This window comes from Labrus mixtus, chromosome 9 (assembly GCF_963584025.1).
Source record: "Labrus mixtus chromosome 9, fLabMix1.1, whole genome shotgun sequence".
NCBI lineage: Eukaryota > Metazoa > Chordata > Actinopteri > Labriformes > Labridae > Labrus > Labrus mixtus.
In genome coordinates this window covers 24,704,962-24,723,258 of record NC_083620.1, presented here as the reverse complement: position 1 = coordinate 24,723,258, position 18,297 = coordinate 24,704,962, and the positions used below count along the sequence as shown (strand labels likewise).

Genomic DNA, 18,297 nt, shown 5'->3' with positions numbered 1-18,297 from the left:
ACCACTGCTCAGAATCAGACGTCCTGTGGTCAATAATATGGCTACAGGACACAGATACATTCTTCAGTTATTTCTACTTGTCTGTAATTACTCAGGTAACACATTGATAAATTGTTCTGAGAATCACTACATTTCTGCGTCCAGCAGTTTGAAATCCTTCAGCTGTGTGGGAACATTTCGATCTGATTTCTACTTAATGTTTCACTGGGGAATAGATAAAGGTATTCCACAAAGATCAAACACCTTCACGTTGGCTTCCTGCTGATTAACAGTGGCTGAAATGATTAAGTTCTATGTTATGAGAGTTTGATGGGCGCTCATTATGGTGATATGTATGTCAGAATATAGAGTCGACTCATCACTGTGCATTATTGTTGCACGTGGGCCAGCACTGCTCACCCTGGCTGAGCGTTGCTGAGCTTGGACAATAACTGCAGTTTATTTGCGAGACGAGTCATTTATCATAAAAAGCCAGGCCCCAAGGTGATTGTTCCAACCTCAAGGACAATGAGGGCCGAGCTCCAGTCAGCTTGAAGCTCCTACATTCATCCTCATTATAATAAACATTATGCTGTTTCATATAAAGCCCGGCCCCGAACAGGCCAAGCATCTCATTCTAAAGGGTGGGTTCACACAAATAACTACAGGAGTATTCAGCCATGAGATATCCATCTCTAAAACTTAAACCTAAACTAAATGGGTGAATTTTTCTTAGTGGTGCTCAAAGCAATGAAAATCTGTCTTTAAAAATTCTAATATCAGAATCAGAGTCTGTTTGATGCCAAGTAGGTCTGCACATACAAAAAAATATGTGTCTTAGTGTTTTTGGTTAATGAGTACGGAAGCCCTAAGTGGACATACATCCATACATTTTATTCAACCCTAAGAGTAAATATCTGTTATTTTCTCCAGATCTCGAAGTATTTATCAGGATACAAACGCTTGTTTTCCCATGATAATGAGTCACTTTAAGTTGTTTTCTCCAGATCTTGAGAAATAAACAGAAATGTACTCGTTGTGACAGAAAAACAAAGTAAAATAAAATGTATGGAATTATGTCCGTTCAGGGCTTCCATACGCACCTTTGTATTCAAAGTAAACAGCAGCACTCCTGCTGTCGATATGCCTAAATGAAATAAATCATTAAAAGATGTCCCTATGATGTGCATTCACATAAGGAGTCAGGTGTGAAGGTTTAATTTGATAATTTTATAATAATGTAGCAGTGTGTCCTTGTTCAGTGATAAGCAGAGAGTACTCCCATAGATAACCATTAACCGTCACTTTTCTTTTGTCTTTTTAATGTTTTCAGTGCTGTGAGCATCACAAATGAAACTCCTTCCACCTCCACTGATTTGGATGGAGGCCTTAATACAAAGGACAGAAACAAAAAACTGTCAAATAAATCCCAAGACCATCTGCATGGCAAGATATATTCCAGGAAGTTAAAGTGTTTCATTTTGTATTCAAAAATTATTTTTTGCAAGTTGACATTGCTCCATGCAAGTACTAACTATCACCACTGGGTGGGCTTTGTTTTTTTACACCTTTGTCATCACATGGTGTTAGCATCATTAGCATCAGGTAGTGACAGTAGCAGAGCTCTGTATCAACAGACAAGCTTAAAGCTATGAAGCCAGCAGTGAGGGGAGACATGAGACAGAGGATGTGCTGTGCTGTAGAACACAGATGAGATGCAGGTGTATGCATGCTGGGTGAATAAAAAAGGCAATCACTGTAATATTAAAGCACATGTAGCATTTCATTGGGAGTGGAATATGAGGCACTGGGCCAACACAGGGCACAGTTTGAAGTCAAGCATTTGCACATGAGCTATTTTAGTCACACTAGTCCTTTTATAGTGGTCTAAGCCAGTGTAAACATGGCCTGTCCAGGGGCCCGAAGGCAATGAGATCAGACTGAGACCAGCTTTTCTCTGAAATCTGTCCAGGCATGGCGTTATGACACTGCAGGCGCTGTCAGAATCCAACAGAAGATTGTGGCTGGAGGCCATGGATGGCAAGGAGCCGGTGAGGAACTTTGCCTGTTTGTCTTTGAAATATTCTTTTTTTTTTTTTTTTTTTTCCTGCTGGCTGCTGTTTGGCCAGGAGGTTGTTCAGTTGCCTGTTTGACAAGAAAACAAAAGCAAAGCTGATATTTTGTTCACTGGCTCCCTCTTCTGGTACCATCAGGTTTTAAGAAACCATGACCTCACCACCCACTTGTGCTAATAATAGGAATGTTTGCTTTAAGCAAATGAACTCTGGGGGAAAGGAACTGTGTAACATATTTTCTTCTATCTGGGATTTTCTTCAGTTTCAGCCAACAGGTCATTTAACATTATGTTTTGTTTTGTTTTTTTACTTTCTCCAGATATACAACCTGCCAGCTATATTAAGCAAAAAGGAAGAAAGTAAGTGTTTCTTTTTATCTCTCCCAACAAATTCCATCTGAAATGCATACATTCAGCAAAGTAAGCACTATAATAAAATCCCCAGCACACACTCTGTTACTTGGAGCTATCTCTGTTCATTAACACAATTACTTGACATCCACCCACTCAGCTGACATGGCAGAGCCTTCCAGCACAGGGTTTGTATCTTATTAGTCGGAGCACAGGCATAGGGGAATGCTTATTATTCCTGCATGATGCGTGGTTAACCCTGACAGTAATTGACGTGTCAACTTTATTCTCCTGTTGTATTACAGCGTTTCTTAATGAGGCGGGCTTTAACTTTGTAAGGAAATGCATTGACCTGGTGGAGACGAGAGGTGAGGCTTTTCAAATCTCACAGCTTTCATCTGTCAAATAACTTGACTTCCAGCCTGGCCGTATTTAAGATCAACCATGTGCCTCATTCATTAGTCGGCATGACAATATCTCGTGTTGACATTAGCCTTAAATGAAAAGAAAATCTTTACACCTTGTTCCGTTTCTTTCATTTACTTTTTTCATTCCCACGCAGGCATCAACACGATGGGACTGTACAGAATCGGAGGGGTCAGCTCCAAAGTTCAGAAGCTGATGACTACAGTGTTTTGTAAGAAGCCTTGAATCTGACACAAAAATACACTTTTATTATTGCTACTGGTGACATTTATACAGGCTTTGATTAAAAACATAAATGACTTATTTTGTGATTTTAAAGGCTTTCATCAAATATAATTGTAATTTATTTGAAAGCATAAAGCGTATGGACAGCTTGTTTTTTTTTTGTTGCCAGTTCTATTCAAGTGAAATCTCCAGATTCAACAGAGATAGTTGAGATGACCTCGCTGTGTGAGGAAAGAGGTCCTCCTTGTGGTCGGTCAGTGTAACAACCACCTGGCCTCATATTACTTTGTCATCAGTTTATTAGATGACCCAAGATAACCCTGTTTCCTTTCAGAGCGTGCATTTGAACAGGAAACATCTGAATCATTTATATAAATCCCCTTTAAGCTGGATCTCCATCTCTGTGAGAGAATACTCTTGTGCACATATTCATATTTATTTCAGGTTCTATTTACACTAGAAGGGAGTTTGTCACTTGAATGCCTCCTGTCAGGTCATGTCAGGTTGTATTGTTTTTACTGACAGTTTATAGCGTATGTATTGTTGTGATATAAAAAGAAAAAAAAAATGTGTTTCCAATAGCATCCAAGGCACCAGTGCATATGGACCTGGATCCAGAGACGTGGGACAACAAAACGATCACCAGCGGTCTGAAGAATTACCTCAGGTCAGCTCGCCCCACCAGCTGTGTGTCTTTAGCTGTCAGGAATCATCATTGCCTCCATTATGCCTCTTAAAAACCTCTCCGCTGTTAGTCATGCATTCAGCGCCGCCTGTGACTCACAGAGGCTGCCGACTTTGTTTTGAAAGACCTGTGTCACTCAGGAAACAAACGACAACTGCTACCTTTCTCTCCAATCACCAGGTGTCTCTCTGAGCCTCTAATGACCTTCAAGCTCCACAAAGATTTCATCATGGCCGTCAGTAAGTCATGAAAAGTTACGGCTTTAAAGAAATATTTTTGGTTTGCTTTCATCACTACACATGGAAGATGATTTGTTGAAGTGGGTAGAGGTCGGTGTAATGAAACATACATCAAAGGTGCAGCATACACACCTGCACTACAGAAAATGTTTTAATAAAGGATGCCATTGCTCTTTCTTCATGATTACAGGAATTCAGTATTTATTTTTATTTTTTGGTCCAATGAAATGAGCAAAGATTGAACTGCTTTAAATTCATCCTTCTCAAAAAATGACCACATTTCATGTCTAAATGAGAAGTTGGTTTGGTTTAATCTGTGCTCTATTGCTTATGTCTGCACATCTGGATATAGTGTTAAACGTCAGTAAATTGCATCTTGGCATTTTATGCTTTAATGTATGACCATGTAATCATATAATGTCCATTTGTCCTTCCTCAGAGTCGGATGACCAGAACTACAGGGTGTGTGCTGTCCACTCTTTGGTCCATAAGTTGCCCGAGAGGAACAAGGAAATGCTGGAGCTTCTAATAAAACACCTCGTCACGTACGTGTAGCCGTAATGAATCCGTTACGCTGCAGCCTCTGAGAGGAGACAAACTTTTCTGCAACTGATTAAATTGTCTTCATAGTTGAGGGAGACGTTTTCATGCATTCTCAGGTGTCTCTAAAACTGGGAAAATAGTGAAGAGTTTACATTTTGGGATCATCAGCAGGGAATATTTTACAGCACTAACAGCACTAACTACAAGCACTCTCTGTCCTCGTCCTGCAGAGTTTCCACAGAAAACCAGGCTAACCTAATGACAGTGTCGAACCTGGGTGTCATCTTTGGGCCCACTCTGATGCGCTCACAAGAGGAAACCGTGGCGGCCATGATGAACATAAAGTTCCAGAACATTGTGGTAGAAATACTTATCGAGAACTTCAACAAGGTGGGTCAGGTTGAAGTGCAGTATGCTGTCATTTTACTCCCATTTTCTACCATTAGATATCAGGGAGGCTAGCTCACTAAATATTTTTAAAAGTAAGCTTAAAACGTACTTCTTCACCTTAGCATTTTGAACAGGCATCTATAGGGATATGTTTCACTGCTATTTTATACTATTTTATGCCTTTTTTTAATGCAAATTTAAAATATTTAATGCCATTTTTTTGTGTGTGTGTGTTATTTTATTATGTGATGCTCTTTTTATGTCTTGTTCAGCTGTAAAGCACTTTGAGCTGCAATACTTGTATGAAAGGTGCTATACAAATAAAGTTTATTATTACCATTAATCCATTTATTATACATGCAATTCTTGCTTTTCTGGTGTTCTTTTTTTCTCGATCCTCAAAATATAGACGATGATTTCAGCCGGCTAACAAACCTTAAATACCCAACAATTTAATTACTGGTCTTTCATTTCAAGAAAATAAACACATTGTGTTTGTGTTGAGTAATCAATGTGCGTCTCTGGACCTCCAGATCTTTCACCAGCCTCCAGATCCCAACGTGCCCCTGCCCCAACCTCAGAGCCGAGAGCCTGGCTGTCGGAGGAGCAGGGCCATCTGTCTGTCGACGGGGCCCAGGAAGCCCCGCAGCCTCTACACGCCGACACTGTGTCTGGCAGATGCAGAAAGTGAGTACCACAGCCGGGATTACCTCAGCAGGTCATCACGCCACAATTTTCTAAACCTGTCGGCGGCCTCTAATATCCGTCACCGCATGTATACACATGGGCTTACGGTTTTCTGAAAGGGTTACCTTAATTTAGCTGTTTTTTTTGTCATTTAAAATGGAAAGCTAGTGTTGTTTACAGATAATAATTATCTCTTTAAAGAGATGTTTTCTTGCACCATTAATGATCCACGCTGACTTTTTCACTCAGCAGGTTTTAATGAGGGCTCTGTGTGCCTCTTCTCTGGTCCCTGCATAGGTGACACTTTGAGCAGCAGCCCAGGCAGCACCCCCATGGGCAGCATGGAGTCTCTGTCCTCCCACTCCTCTGAGCAGAACAGCTCCTCCAAAACCGCCTCCTCCGCTCAGGTCAAGGACAAGACGCTCCTGGACCCCGGCCGAACGCCGTCACAGCTTTCAAACGGCCCCAGGAGCACCGCATGTGTCAGCAGCCCGGAGTCCAGCTCCAGGGAGGATGCCGGGCGTACAGATGGAGAGTCTGAGGATGCTCTCAGCCTGTCCTCTGTGAGCACCGCACCCAGGCTGTCTCCCGCCCCCAAAAAAGCCCCCCACTGTCGCATCGACCTCCGGCCGGCATTGCTGAACCGCTCAGCTGCTCCCTCTCTGAGATCACTGCACACGGCTGAAGGTTAGATAATCATTACGTTATTCTGCCACGAGTTTGCTGATCTTGTTTCCCTCGCAGTAATGAAAGTGGAAATAAACGTCGTAAAAAAAATGTCATTTTCTGGACGGAATTCATAAACTGGATGGTTTTATTATCATAACATATTCCTCCAGGACGTTATAGTCTTAAAGATGACAGCACCCCCTTGAGTCAAGTATAAACAGCGGCGGTAAAATGTTATTTACACGTCTCATCTCTTGAGTCACTTGGCGCATATGGTTCAGCTGTTTGAGTAATAAACTTTAGTATCTCTGTGTCATTCACACAGACGGGAGTTATTATTTGTATGTCTCCCTCCAGGCCGCAGGAGCTGCTCTGGATCTGTCCACAATCTGTCAACACTGGAGCCCAAAGAGAGTCTGAAGCCTGCCGAGCACCCCGATCTCCCACCGAAAGTAGTGCTCCGCCGCAGGATGGACACGTCGGCCAGCAACGGCTACCAAAGACCTGGATCAGTGTAATGACTTCTCTCCGACTAATGCATTATAATCCTCCACTTCTGGTACTAATTATGATATCAGATGCAGTGTAATGCCTCCCTTACCTTAACCCTGTGCTGAAACAATTAGTCGAATATTTCATAAGGCTATATTTTAAAACAATTCTGACTCTGGGTTCATGAAAAATATCCAAAGAGCACAGATCTCCGGTACCAGCTTTTAAATATCTGAATAAATATTTGTGTTTTGGACTGTTTGGTCAGAGTAAAGTGGTTCAAGCTGTTACTCCGGCTTTGAGAAAAAGTGATGGGAAAGTTTCCACACATTCTGTAGACAAAATGATATATTCTTTTTATAAGCAGCCACAGACAGGTTAATAAATGATCTAAATAAGCAGTGGTTTCTGTGACTACACGTAAAAATAATCCTTGAGGACGACGGTTCAGCAACATTTCTCCCAGTCTTCCTCCCTCTCTCGGTCTCTCCCCTCTGAGTCATCTCCTCCTCCTCCTCCTCCTTTGTCTGCGTATGAGCGCTGAGCATTGAGCGATCTCCCCGATCAGATGAGAATGTGTTAGTAGATTTATGTCTTTTTCCCTCTCTGGTGGGAGAGCTGACTTTAATTGCGCTCAGCCTGCTCTGGGGTTGATGTGACCCAGTAGCAGTCTGCTCCGGGTTCTCTCGGGTCAAATAGAATGTTTGACTTGTCATGTCTGAGAGGCCTGTCACACGCTCTCTCGCAAGTAACTTTCCTTGTACAGCACCGAGTGTGCCCGAGGCTCTGTTGTCCTCTTGACTCTAAGGTTGTTGTGTGCAGGGTCAACTGTAACCTTGTTATATAGTTTAACTCGATTCACCACCATACTAAGCCGAGTCCGCCCGGAGGAAGGAAACCTCCCACATTGTGCCGTAACGCATTTCAGTGCGTTTGAAACAGAGGATCGCTGGCACGGCCAAGAGAAAGTGCACCGATTTGTTTTTGTCTGGAATTTTTTCCTGAGGCGGCCCTGCTGATTTATATGTGTCAATAAATCTAAATAGAGTGGAAAAGATTTTCTGACTCTGATTCTCTGATTGCAGCACATATTTTCTCTGGATTACGTCATTTGCCAACTCTTTGTTTTTCAGGAGTTTATTTGATGCATGATCCATATCAAGAGCACTCAACTTTTTTGTTTCTGGTTTTGTTTCAGGGTTGCTGCCAGGGCTCTGCTTTTTGAAAATGCCTCTTCTCAACAGCCCGCTCCAGTCGGAAGGTCACATCCTACAAGTCCTACATTCTAATTAATCCAACTCTCATCTCCTCAAAACCTGCGCTGACACTGCCTGTTTTTTTTTTTGTTTTCTTTATAGAGATGCCAAAGCAATGTATTCCTGTGAGGCGGAACACAGCCATGAGCTCAGCTTCCCCCAGGGGGCGCACTTCACAAACGGTGAGCGGAGCCGATGCAAAGACAAACATTTACTCGGTGGACAGAGGCTGCAGAAGTTCTCACATGTTCCTCCTTTGCAAAGCTTATTTGACATTTAAAAAGGTGTACACAGACAGTCTGGTGTGTACTGGCAACACACTGCACAGGCTTGGCTAATTCCCAATGTTATGTTGAGACATAAAACAATTTTGTTCTTAGCGTGACACCCCCATATGCATTGATTAAATGAATAAACAGCTCCAGGATTTTTTTATTGCCTCTTGCCTTTTTCCATCTCGAGCTGCCTTGGCCCTGGACCAGTGAAGGCAGGTCACTGTAACCTAGTGATGGAAGGCACCGGTGCCTGCTCCCTGTTAACACAGCCGGCAGCCAAAACGCAAAAGACGTCAACAAACGCTCCCCCTGCACTTAACAGCAGGCAGCAGAGTACTTGTATTGCCCTCTACATTAACAGGATATTTTTTTGTATCTACATCAGTAATCAGCACATCTCTGCCAGATTGTTTTAGATGACTATTTTTAAAGCTTTTCCTCGCAGTGTTGTTGCATCCGAGAAAATGATTAATCGTGTTGTTTCATTATGTGTATACAGTATGCATGTGATAAAGCAAAGCGATCCCGCTTTCGAGCCTGCTAAAATGCTCCGCAGGGACCGAGTTAAAAGAGCAGCCTGACCCAGAGTCTTCCTCAATCTGCTGTAAATGTTTAGTTTTCTGCCTAATTGCTTTTTGTTTGCCTTTTTCACTAAGTCTGGGAAATAATGCAACCAAACGCAGGCTTGGTGGTTCTAATGAGCTTCTACTCGTGTAAGAGCCAGTTTCTCTCCTCTAAGTTTCTTTTTGTCTCTTTTTGTGCCCTCAGTCTACCGCTCTGTTGAACCAGGCTGGCTCCAAGCAACATATGAGGGCAGAACAGGTTTGATCCCTGAGAATTATGTCGTCTTCCTCTGACAGGATGGTAAACTCGGCATCTTTTCATGGTATCCATGGAAACATAATGCACAATGTGGCTGATTGTAATGTTTATGTCACTTCTGGTGGCTGACATTTCTGCATTTTGATGCAGATCTCAAACAGGACAGTTATTGCTCTCACAGTGCTGAAAGTCCAAATATGAAAAACCTCCTGAGCTGTACTGACTTCAATGTTTTAAAGGGTTTGGGGAATCAGAAGATCACCAGTCACAGACAATGATGTTAGTATACTCCCCTTCATCTGCACTGATATTTAAAGTCACAGTATTAGAGCTCCGAATCACACACAACAAAATCACATCCCGTTTCACAAGGTTTATTGTCAGAAATATATTACCTTTTTTCACTTTCCATTCTATCAACGTAACACTTTCATGGAGTTGTTAATGGAAATCTGTAGCTTCATAAACATGTCGTATTAACTGTAATTTATCAAGCTGTGATTATAAATAAGGATAGATTATAGTCTATTAGAATCTAATAAAAAAAAAGCATAATGGTTTGCACCTTAACTTCCATGTTCATGTGAACATTGTTCATCCACTGAACCTGCTCACCTCTGCAGTGCACTTTCTCTTTAGCTACACGCTACACGGTACTGTCCACTCCTGCTCCTGACTTCCTGTCTAGTTTCTAATCCAACATATGGACTTCTTGTAACTGGTAGTTACTGTACTAAATGATCACATTAGATAAATGTATGCTGTGTGAATATATAAATGTGTTTTTTTTTTTATATAATGCCATGAATGCTTCGTTTGAGGTGGAGTTCACCTCGAGCGCCTGTTGTGCTTCTGTGTTTACTGGTACACTGCTATGTATCAGATCATATCATGTAAGAGATGGACGTTTCATCATTTACTTTTCTGTTACTGTAACAACATTTCTAAAGTACAAACTAGTCCATATCCATCTCAAACGTTCACTTCAGTGATACCAGTTCAGAAAGCCAAAGATAAAAGATAATGACCCCCCCTTCTGCTTTTCACTTCTTACAATCTGAAAAGTTACATCAAAGTAAAACTGTCTCTGTTGATAGTAAACGGTATTTACAGATTATTTCACATGTCTCTCTTGCCAAGATCAGGTTATTCTTTCCCTTTTTACATTTTTAAGAATGTGAGCCGGCCTTGACCGTCGATGCTGGAAGAAAAAAAAAACTCCCTTACACTAAGAGCATTATCACGGAAATGATATCCATATCCTGAATATGTAACATTTGACATCCTCTTGTGTAATTGCAAGCTTGTTTCCTTGCAGTCGCTTTCTGTGTCTTGAAAAAACATATTCTATGTCTATTAATAAACAGCGTGATTTCGAAGACCTGTGCTCTGAATGCTTTGTGACAATACGTTTAGCTTTCTGCACGCTGCAGCAAGAAATTCAAAAAGTAGAACCGGTGGAACTCTCGGGTTCTTCTAGTATGACATTTGTTTCTTTCTATCCTTAGCTTTATGGAAAGTAGTTTCCATTAGAGTGTTTTCTTTCTGTCTGTGTTAACTATGCAGCTGCAGAGACAGTAGCTGCTTCCTTTCTTTCCTATCTGTTTAGAAAAATGGCCGTGAGAAGTGGTTTAATAAGTTATAAATATGTACACTGAACCAGACATTATAATTCAGGTATTTTGTTTTGTCCCTTTTTTTCTCTCAGATCTGTTACAGGCATCACATTAAGGTCCATTGTTGTGTGAATTTCAATACGGCTAAATGTTTTATCAAAACAAGACATGAAGACCATTAAGCCATCTAGGCAGAGTCATGCACTGGGTTATACCGTATGTGAAATTCAGGCACACAGTAAGTTTATCTGTGTTTGATAAAGCCGGTCAGTTTGCCAGCTTCTCCTCCCTGAACTCTGGGCAGTGAGTCACTCTAATGCTAACATTTAACAAATGTGAAAAATTTAACGTCAGCTTTCAGTCTCACTGGTGTAGGAATAAAATATTGGTCGGAAACATTGATTATCTGAATCTCTGTTTGCAGCTTCAGTACAAAAATATCTGTATCTCTGCAGGTTCTTCAAACCTCCTGTATATCAGCTTATAAGTACCATCTGTACAAAGGTTTTAGGATGGGAACAGGTGGCTACACCAGCATTTCACAGAGGAGCTTTATAGATTAATACTTCTAAATTCATAAAATAAACATAGTTCTGTTCTTTGAAAACAAAGAGTGTATGTTTTTGATCCCAAAAAGTAAGTGGCTAAAGACCATGAGAGGCAGACTGGCAAAGTATACATGACGGACTACAGTGGTGTAAGCTATGAAGAATCCAGTAAATTGAAAGGGCGCTTATCCGGTAACGAGATGTCTCCACAGAGTTGTGATGTCAGTGCTGGTGTCATCACTTGGAGTGGAATAAGAGCGGCCTCACCATGCCTGCCAGGACCTTGGGGAGCTGGGAGGCAATGACCTCTGACATCATCTCTGGAAACTCCACTCTCATGGCGTCTGCTTGGATGAAGGTGCTCAGACAGAACAGGTTGACCTTCTTCACTATCTGTCAGCAAAGAAACATTCATATCCCGTTTAAGCACCAGTCGTACAAAGAAATGAATTTAATACTCAGATTTACAAGAGAGCATACGTCGTGCATAGCGTCCATCAGCTTGGTGAGGTGGTAGAATCGCTGTGAGCTGGCCACCAGGCCCTTCTCCCTCATGTGGATCGCCTTGGTCAGCTCCCGGACGTAGGACTGTCTCATCTCTTCAAACGCTGCCTGACTTTTTAGTCCCTCAAGCGGCACTGAGAAGAGACGGGATACTTATAGATTAAAAATACAACCCAAAACATTAGCTCTTAGATTGTATTTTTGGGCTTTTGACTTAATTTACACAGGATAGTGGAAAGAGTAGGAAATCAGGAGAAAGAGGAGGGAATAACATGGGGGGGGAAAGGAGCCACAGGTGGGGCTCAAACCCGGGCTGCCTGCTTCGAGGACTAGATCCTCTGTACATGGGGTGTGACCCACATTTGCTCTTTCAAATGTATCAAGAATCACTTTTTGAAAAGCTAGACGCACAAGAAGCGCCAGTCAGTTATGTAACTAATGACATGAAACTGTCAAAACAATGTTTCCTGTCAGTTTCAAACTGAAACTTGATAACCGCTGCTACATTAATCTTATCAAGGTCAAGTCACCCTGAACGACTCTCCCTTTATTTTGTTGCTTTACGGTAGACGGTCATCAAAGCTTGACATTGTAACGCTGTACACTGAGAGCGGTAAGTTCAAACGAGGTCAACATAAGGGGAAGTCGTCGTGAAACAGATACAGTGAAAGTTCTCTGGCTTTTTACCTGTGTTGAGTAAAATGATCGCTTTCATGCAGAGAAACTCCTCGCGGGTGACTTGGAGATTGGCAAACTCCTGCGGGATGAACTGTATCGCCAGGCAGAGGTCATAAATCGGAGATCTCCTCATTTGCTCCCTGTCAGAGACAAAGACATAAAAACGGGTTGATGCTTCGGAACTTACAGGCAGCCTGGTGTTTCATCTGAAACCGTCGCTTCATGAATAAATGCATCAGTCTCTAACCTTTAAACACAAATCACTGACAATCCAAGCCAACTGAAATTGCGCTGTATGACGGTCTGTATTACTTACTGACTGAGAACCAGATCAGGTGCAAAGTATAAATATTCACTGGTGACATTCTGGAAGGAGCGCCACCCGAGAGAGAACACCATCAGGTTCATCCACGAGTACTGGATGAGGGTCATCTGATCGTTGATGTGGAGATTACGAAACCCTTCAGAAGAAAAAAACATAACCAACATTAGTGGACGAGTTCCTCGTTCGGTTTGTGTCGTGTCAGATGTTACCTGTGTCATAACGCCTGTGAACTAATGTGCTATCACACAAAGTGGTGCATAACTCTGGTTCCACAGTAATATTTTAGCTTGCAGCCTAGTTGATAAAAAAAATCCTCTTTAATTGAACACTTCACTTCTCTCATGTCTCATAGTCATTATAAAGCCTTCAATCTGAGTCAGGGTTTAAGGCTGAGTCCTTCAGCGAGGCCTGACTTCCGATCCCCATGGAAACGACTGCGACGACCCTGAGCCGCAGAGAGCCCGTTACCTGGCAGAGACTTGGACCACTTGACGATCCACAGCAGCTGTTTCTCGCACAGCCTGTTGAGGCTGTTGAGCAGGAGATGGGGAACATCGGTCTGGGAGTTGTCGTAACCGGAGTACATGACCTCCGGCTCGATGTTTTCCAGGACATTGAGGATGTGTTGGGAGAGATGCACCTCGCGGATGCCCGGCATGCAGGACATGGAGGTCAAGGCCTGATTGTCGCTGGACACGGCCAAGTGAGACTGGTACATCAGGGAGGGGGGCAAACCCAAGGCCTTCAGGGCCCCGAAGCGCTTCAGCTTCCTACCTGTGAAACGAATTCACAAGGCCTCGTTAAATCTGATGACAAAGAGCAGACTCTCTCTGCACGAAGTAAACTCCTATTTCATACATCTTTTTTTTTCAAAACCATCCTTTCAAATTTGATTTCAATACAATCTTTTTAAACAGTCCTTGTGATGGTGATTCAGTCTTACATAACAAATCAGTTGTATTCATACCATGCAGGAAAATTATCTCTGTCCAAAAATAAATCTTAGTAAATAGTACCTCCAAGCATCATTCCAGCTTGATAACACTTCCGAAGGCGACAGGCAGGGCAGTTTTTTCTCCGGATCTTGTCCACAATGCAGTCGTTCCGCCCAGCGCAGAGATAACTGTGATGGCCTATGGATTGAAAGGGTACAGACAATGCTCACAATTTTATCAACACTTTTTTTGAAATATACAAAGGAGGAGGAGAGGCACATAATGAGGAGGGAAAAAAAGGAGCTCTCTCAACTATTAGCCTGGCTACTTTTCCTCCACACTGTTCTAGGGAGATCTAAAGAAGAGAATGAGATAGAGGCGAGGCTGTGAGGACAGAGTGACATGGCCATGGTGAGACAGAGTGGCTCTTATGTATCTCGCGTTGCCAGATAACAAGAAAAAACAAGTCCAAGACGAAGAACACGGTGAACACTGGTCAATGTGATACTGTTGCTAATGACCTTTAACAACTACCATAGAAGGTCAGTCCAAATGGATGTTAGCTCCCACGCGGTGATTCACCAAATTCACTGTAGACCTGTGATAACTTATTTATGAGAATCATGTTCAGATACAGCCTATAAAAAGACACATTGTGAACAGAAAAACGAAATAAGTAAGCCCAGGAGGGACATTTTTATTTTCACGTATTCATGTCATACAGCTTGTGTTAAGGAACAGTTACAACAGTGTGCATGAAACTTGACTTACACCAAACTGAACCAAGACAAAAAATAAAAAAAGACTTTCCCATCAGGGTGGGAGGATGAGAACAAGAGAGGGAGGGATCATAAAACAGTCAAGCATGTTTGATCAGATGTCACTGGCCAGATGGTAAAAGGCATTTAGTTAAACGATAAAATCTGAGAAAAGCTTGTTAACTGTTTGCTGTAGCTGATGTCTGGGATTTTCTTCCCATTCATAACATTACCAGTACAATATTAACACGGCCCTGACAAATATGTGAAAAGCATTTATAAAAACCAAAGAAAGTGACTGCTTCATTTAAATAATAAATGTTCTTAACCTTTATTTAAAAAAAAAAAAAAAAAGGATCTCATTACCTTGCTTACCTTCGACTGCTCTTTTAAAAAAGACTTTACAGCTCCCGCAGGTTAACACTCCATAGTGGCAACCCGAGGCCTCATCACCACAGATCATGCACATCCTCTGAGGCGGCATACTAAGAAAAACACAACAGAAAAGGTCAATTCAATTACATAGACATCCAAACTCTTCTAAGAGATGAAGACAGGGCTGTTCATCTGAGATTGTAATCCACATTTTAAACTGTTTCACTTGACAGTTGTTTGAACAGAAGTCATATTCATCTTTACAACATCTGAGGTTGCTTCTTATTTTACCACACAGGACGTAAACATGCTGTTCTTACAGTAAGGATCTGATTGTCAAGCACCCAGGGTACAAAATAAGGTTCAAGAGGTGGTTGAGGGTTGGTGTTGCGTTGCAGGCTCCAGTTGCAATGCTCTAAAAACCACATCGAAACTAGACCAAATGTGGTCAGATGTTCTTGTTTACTTAATTAATCGGTTTCAACCTTTCAACGGAAAGGAGGGAGACTGCAGATGTAATAAAGGCAGTTAAATGAAGGGACTTATCAGATGAGAAGAAGCAGAACTGAGTCATAAACGGCTCATTGTTGTGCAGTGCAAATGATTTATCACATCACTTGTCATTTAGGCTTTTAGTACAATCTGATACAATCTGAGACACAACTGTCTACATCTTTTCTTTGACTTATGTCTCACAAGCAGAGCAAACTCATATTACAAGTTCACTCATGACTGATTTATTTTTCAAAGGCTGACTTTAAGTGAAGTAAGTAAATTACCCGGGGAAAGTGGAGTAAGGTGAGGCGTTCCTCTGAATCAGGGCCTGGCTCTGGATCCCATCATAGCTGCCGCGTGTGGACGGCTCCTCGGCAAACGCTGCGGACTGGCACCAGTACTGAGGCTCAGGAGGGGACGCCTGCATCTGCCAACGGGGAACCTCGCTCTTGAACGTCGTCAGTTGCGTGGATGTGTTCGTGTTGGCATCGAATTGCATGCCAGCCTTCCCTGGCAAACTGCACCTGGAGTCGCTTCTCCCCTGGCCCGGCGCTGGGAGCTGCTCCGGCTGGTTCAGGTCGATCAAAAAGTTTGGAGATCCCTGCTCCAGCCCCGGTCGGGGACCCACGGTCCCAGGCGTGAAGCTGGAGTCCAGAACGGGTATCTCCGCGGATGCGTCGAAGTTTGGAGAGGGGGTCGGGGTCCCCATAATCACAGAAGGCTCCTGCTCGTCTTTGATGAACTTACACACTGCAGTTGTCGACGGGAGACTTGCGTATGGCAAACTTTCGGTTGTGGTCACACTCGTCCTCTGAACATGTATCAAATCTCCCCACGGCACACTGTCACACTTCAGATAGTCACTGCTGCGGTCATAAAAATGCTTCCCAGCGAGAGAGCCATCGAGTACGATGCAGTCTTTGAAAACGGTGTCTTCGCCTGTCGAGTTTACACCGTGGATCAGTGTGCCAACGTTTCCAAAATTACGCACGGCGGAGGGCACGCAAGTTAGAGACTGTGAGTCGTTAGATAATTTATTGTTAATATACACCGCTTCAATCAAGTCACTTACTCTTGTTTCAGTGAAATCCGCCATCGAGGCACCATCAGTGCTCATCCTTTCGCTTACTTTATTGTCCATTCCCTGCCCCGAGCAGCGCACAGCAGAGAGTGGAGTGCGCCCGGAGGCTGGACGCAGTGTGATAAGTCTTAGATCAGAGACTTTCCTGTAATCCTCCTCCCCGTTTAGGAAGGCTGTAACTTTGACTTTCATTCGCATAAGAGCCTCTGTGATACAATGTAACAGCTGTTCAGTCAGAACAAACAAACAAGCAAAAAGTTTGAAGTGTTAAAGATGAGGAATCAAACGTTATAATGCAGTTATTCGATATGTCAGTAAATGAACCAGGCATGTTTCAGTGAAGTGAAAGTGGGTGCCATGTTTGTAAGTTAAATTGATTTTCTTCTCCTTTTTCTTTTACAGACTGAAGCTTTTCCAATTCAGACGCAATCGTGAATAATGCACCAGATCCCAGAGGAAGAAGCACTGCAGAGTCACTCTGTGAGAAGTGTATGGAGTAACACTCCTAACACTATCTTTAAGGGGAAGTAGCTAGCCAATGGGGAGAACAGAAGTCTCCACCCATGATCATCAGTGAGGTACAATCTTAATATTTTCAGTCTGTGCGTACAATTTGGCACATTTTTTTTGTCGCTTGATTATTTAACACAGTGGTTCTCAAACTATGGTACGCGTACCACCGGTGGTACGTGGGCTCCCTGTGGTGGTACGCAAAGAAATCTCCACAATATAAAAAATAAAACCCGTTCAGCATAAAACTACTTTTTTGTCATACTCTTATCTGGCTTGTATGTATTGGGTTGTATTTATATCAAATGTGTTTTCCCCTCTAAATTAATCTAGTTTTTGCAACAAACTTTAATCTGCTCAATTTATGCTCACGCACAGACATAAACAACAACAGGAGTACACCTCGTGTTTTGAAAAGTTCCACTCGATATTCCGTTATAGTTCAGTACTGAAACAACAGTAAGCAGGCCTACATTAACAGAATATATGTTAATAAATAACAGATATTCTGTTAATGTAGGCCTACATTAACAGATATTCTGTTCTTTATTGGAGTTCAGCACACACACAGAGACTTATAATACAGAGACTCTGTTTGCACCGAGCCTGCGGAGCGCGCGCCTGCACTCTCGTGCGCTCTCTCTCTCTCTCTCTCTCTCTCTCTCTCTCTCTCTCTCTCTCTCTCTCTCTCTCTCTCTCTCGGGCAGCAATTTTATGAATAAATGAAATATTAAATGAGAACAGGTCGGAAATATACTTGGGCCCAGGTATCGTCTATTAGTGGGAAACACTGCAGACTAAATATTTCCAAACAGGTTGTTGGTATAAAGTTGTCATTTTTATTGTTCTGCTCTTTTGTGTGTGCCAGTTCTATCACTAGCCCTTAGTAGGCCTACAGTGTGGCTGCCAGCAGTCAATAATAAATAATATTCTTTTTATGAATTAATTTGCCTCTTGCATGAAATGTGTGTTGAAATAGGCCTACAGTGTATTTTAACGTCTACCATAATGGTTGTAGTTGGAGAGCCAAATATTTTCGGAGGTGGTATGCAGTCTAAAAAGTTTGAGAACCACTGATTTAACAGAAACCAGGTTTATGGAGGAAGTTATATTTAAAAAAAACATACCATTCACTTTGTTTATAATTATGAAAACTTGTTCATAGTCATCCTTACCAACCCTATTAAGTTCAAGGTTCATTATCATCATGTATAAAGTATTTTAATTCATAGATTCATAATAATCAATCTAGTGGATTTTTTCTGTTGAGTTAATGGAGTGTCATGAAAGGTCACCATCAAAGCTTGATGGATTTTGCTGTTTATTTCACAAAATGCCAAGTGTTGAATATGAGGCTAC

General features: G+C 42.2%; 2 protein-coding genes across 6 annotated transcripts in view; one reads left to right on the top strand and one right to left on the bottom strand.

The window, feature by feature from the left end:
- The window catches only part of LOC132980749 (rho GTPase-activating protein 42), a 64,635-nt gene extending 54,143 nt beyond the window's left edge, over positions 1–10,492 (top strand). For 2 of the 4 annotated variants that reach the window (XM_061047054.1, XM_061047051.1), the window contains 14 exons: positions 1,952–2,030; positions 2,374–2,413; positions 2,710–2,772; positions 2,967–3,041; positions 3,638–3,722; positions 3,921–3,979; positions 4,419–4,524; positions 4,753–4,912; positions 5,446–5,599; positions 5,849–6,286; positions 6,626–6,782; positions 7,959–8,021; positions 8,119–8,198; positions 9,060–10,492. In XM_061047054.1, coding sequence (XP_060903037.1) covers positions 1,952–2,030; positions 2,374–2,413; positions 2,710–2,772; positions 2,967–3,041; positions 3,638–3,722; positions 3,921–3,979; positions 4,419–4,524; positions 4,753–4,912; positions 5,446–5,599; positions 5,849–6,286; positions 6,626–6,782; positions 7,959–8,021; positions 8,119–8,198; positions 9,060–9,148 — 1,648 coding nt within the window. In that variant the 3' untranslated portion in view covers positions 9,149–10,492. The remainder of the gene's footprint in view (positions 1–1,951; positions 2,031–2,373; positions 2,414–2,709; positions 2,773–2,966; positions 3,042–3,637; positions 3,723–3,920; positions 3,980–4,418; positions 4,525–4,752; positions 4,913–5,445; positions 5,600–5,848; positions 6,287–6,625; positions 6,783–7,958; positions 8,022–8,118; positions 8,199–9,059) is intronic. The other 2 variants (XM_061047052.1, XM_061047055.1) reach the window with 1 other exon arrangement.
- On the bottom strand, positions 9,472–16,646 carry pgr (progesterone receptor). Of its 2 annotated transcripts, none has more exons than XM_061047057.1 (8): positions 15,632–16,646; positions 14,844–14,962; positions 13,801–13,917; positions 13,253–13,558; positions 12,776–12,920; positions 12,469–12,599; positions 11,758–11,915; positions 9,472–11,670 (listed from the first exon to the last, which is right to left on the bottom strand). In XM_061047057.1, the coding sequence occupies exons 1-8, from the start codon at positions 16,624–16,626 to the stop codon at positions 11,515–11,517; spliced, it is 2,127 nt and encodes a 708-aa protein (XP_060903040.1). In that variant the 5' UTR covers positions 16,627–16,646; the 3' UTR covers positions 9,472–11,514. The 2 variants fall into 2 exon arrangements, with proteins under 2 accessions (XP_060903040.1, XP_060903041.1); XM_061047058.1 differs by having other exon boundaries at positions 14,853–14,962; positions 15,632–16,645.
- Between the last annotated feature and the right edge of the window lie 1,651 nt (positions 16,647–18,297).

What these genes read in the sequence shown, in the direction of transcription:
- pgr (XM_061047057.1), bottom strand. Translation starts at nt 16,626, where the DNA reads ATGCGAATGAAAGTCAAAGTTACAGCCTTCCTAAACGGGGAGGAGGAT. An exon ending in CCTTACTCCACTTTCCCCGG is followed by an intron (nt 14,963 to 15,631) that starts GTAATTTACTTA and finishes TGTTTTTCTTAG; the next exon opens with TATGCCGCCTCAGAGGATGT. An exon ending in AGCTGGAATGATGCTTGGAG is followed by an intron (nt 13,559 to 13,800) that starts GTACTATTTACT and finishes TTCGTTTCACAG; the next exon opens with GTAGGAAGCTGAAGCGCTTC.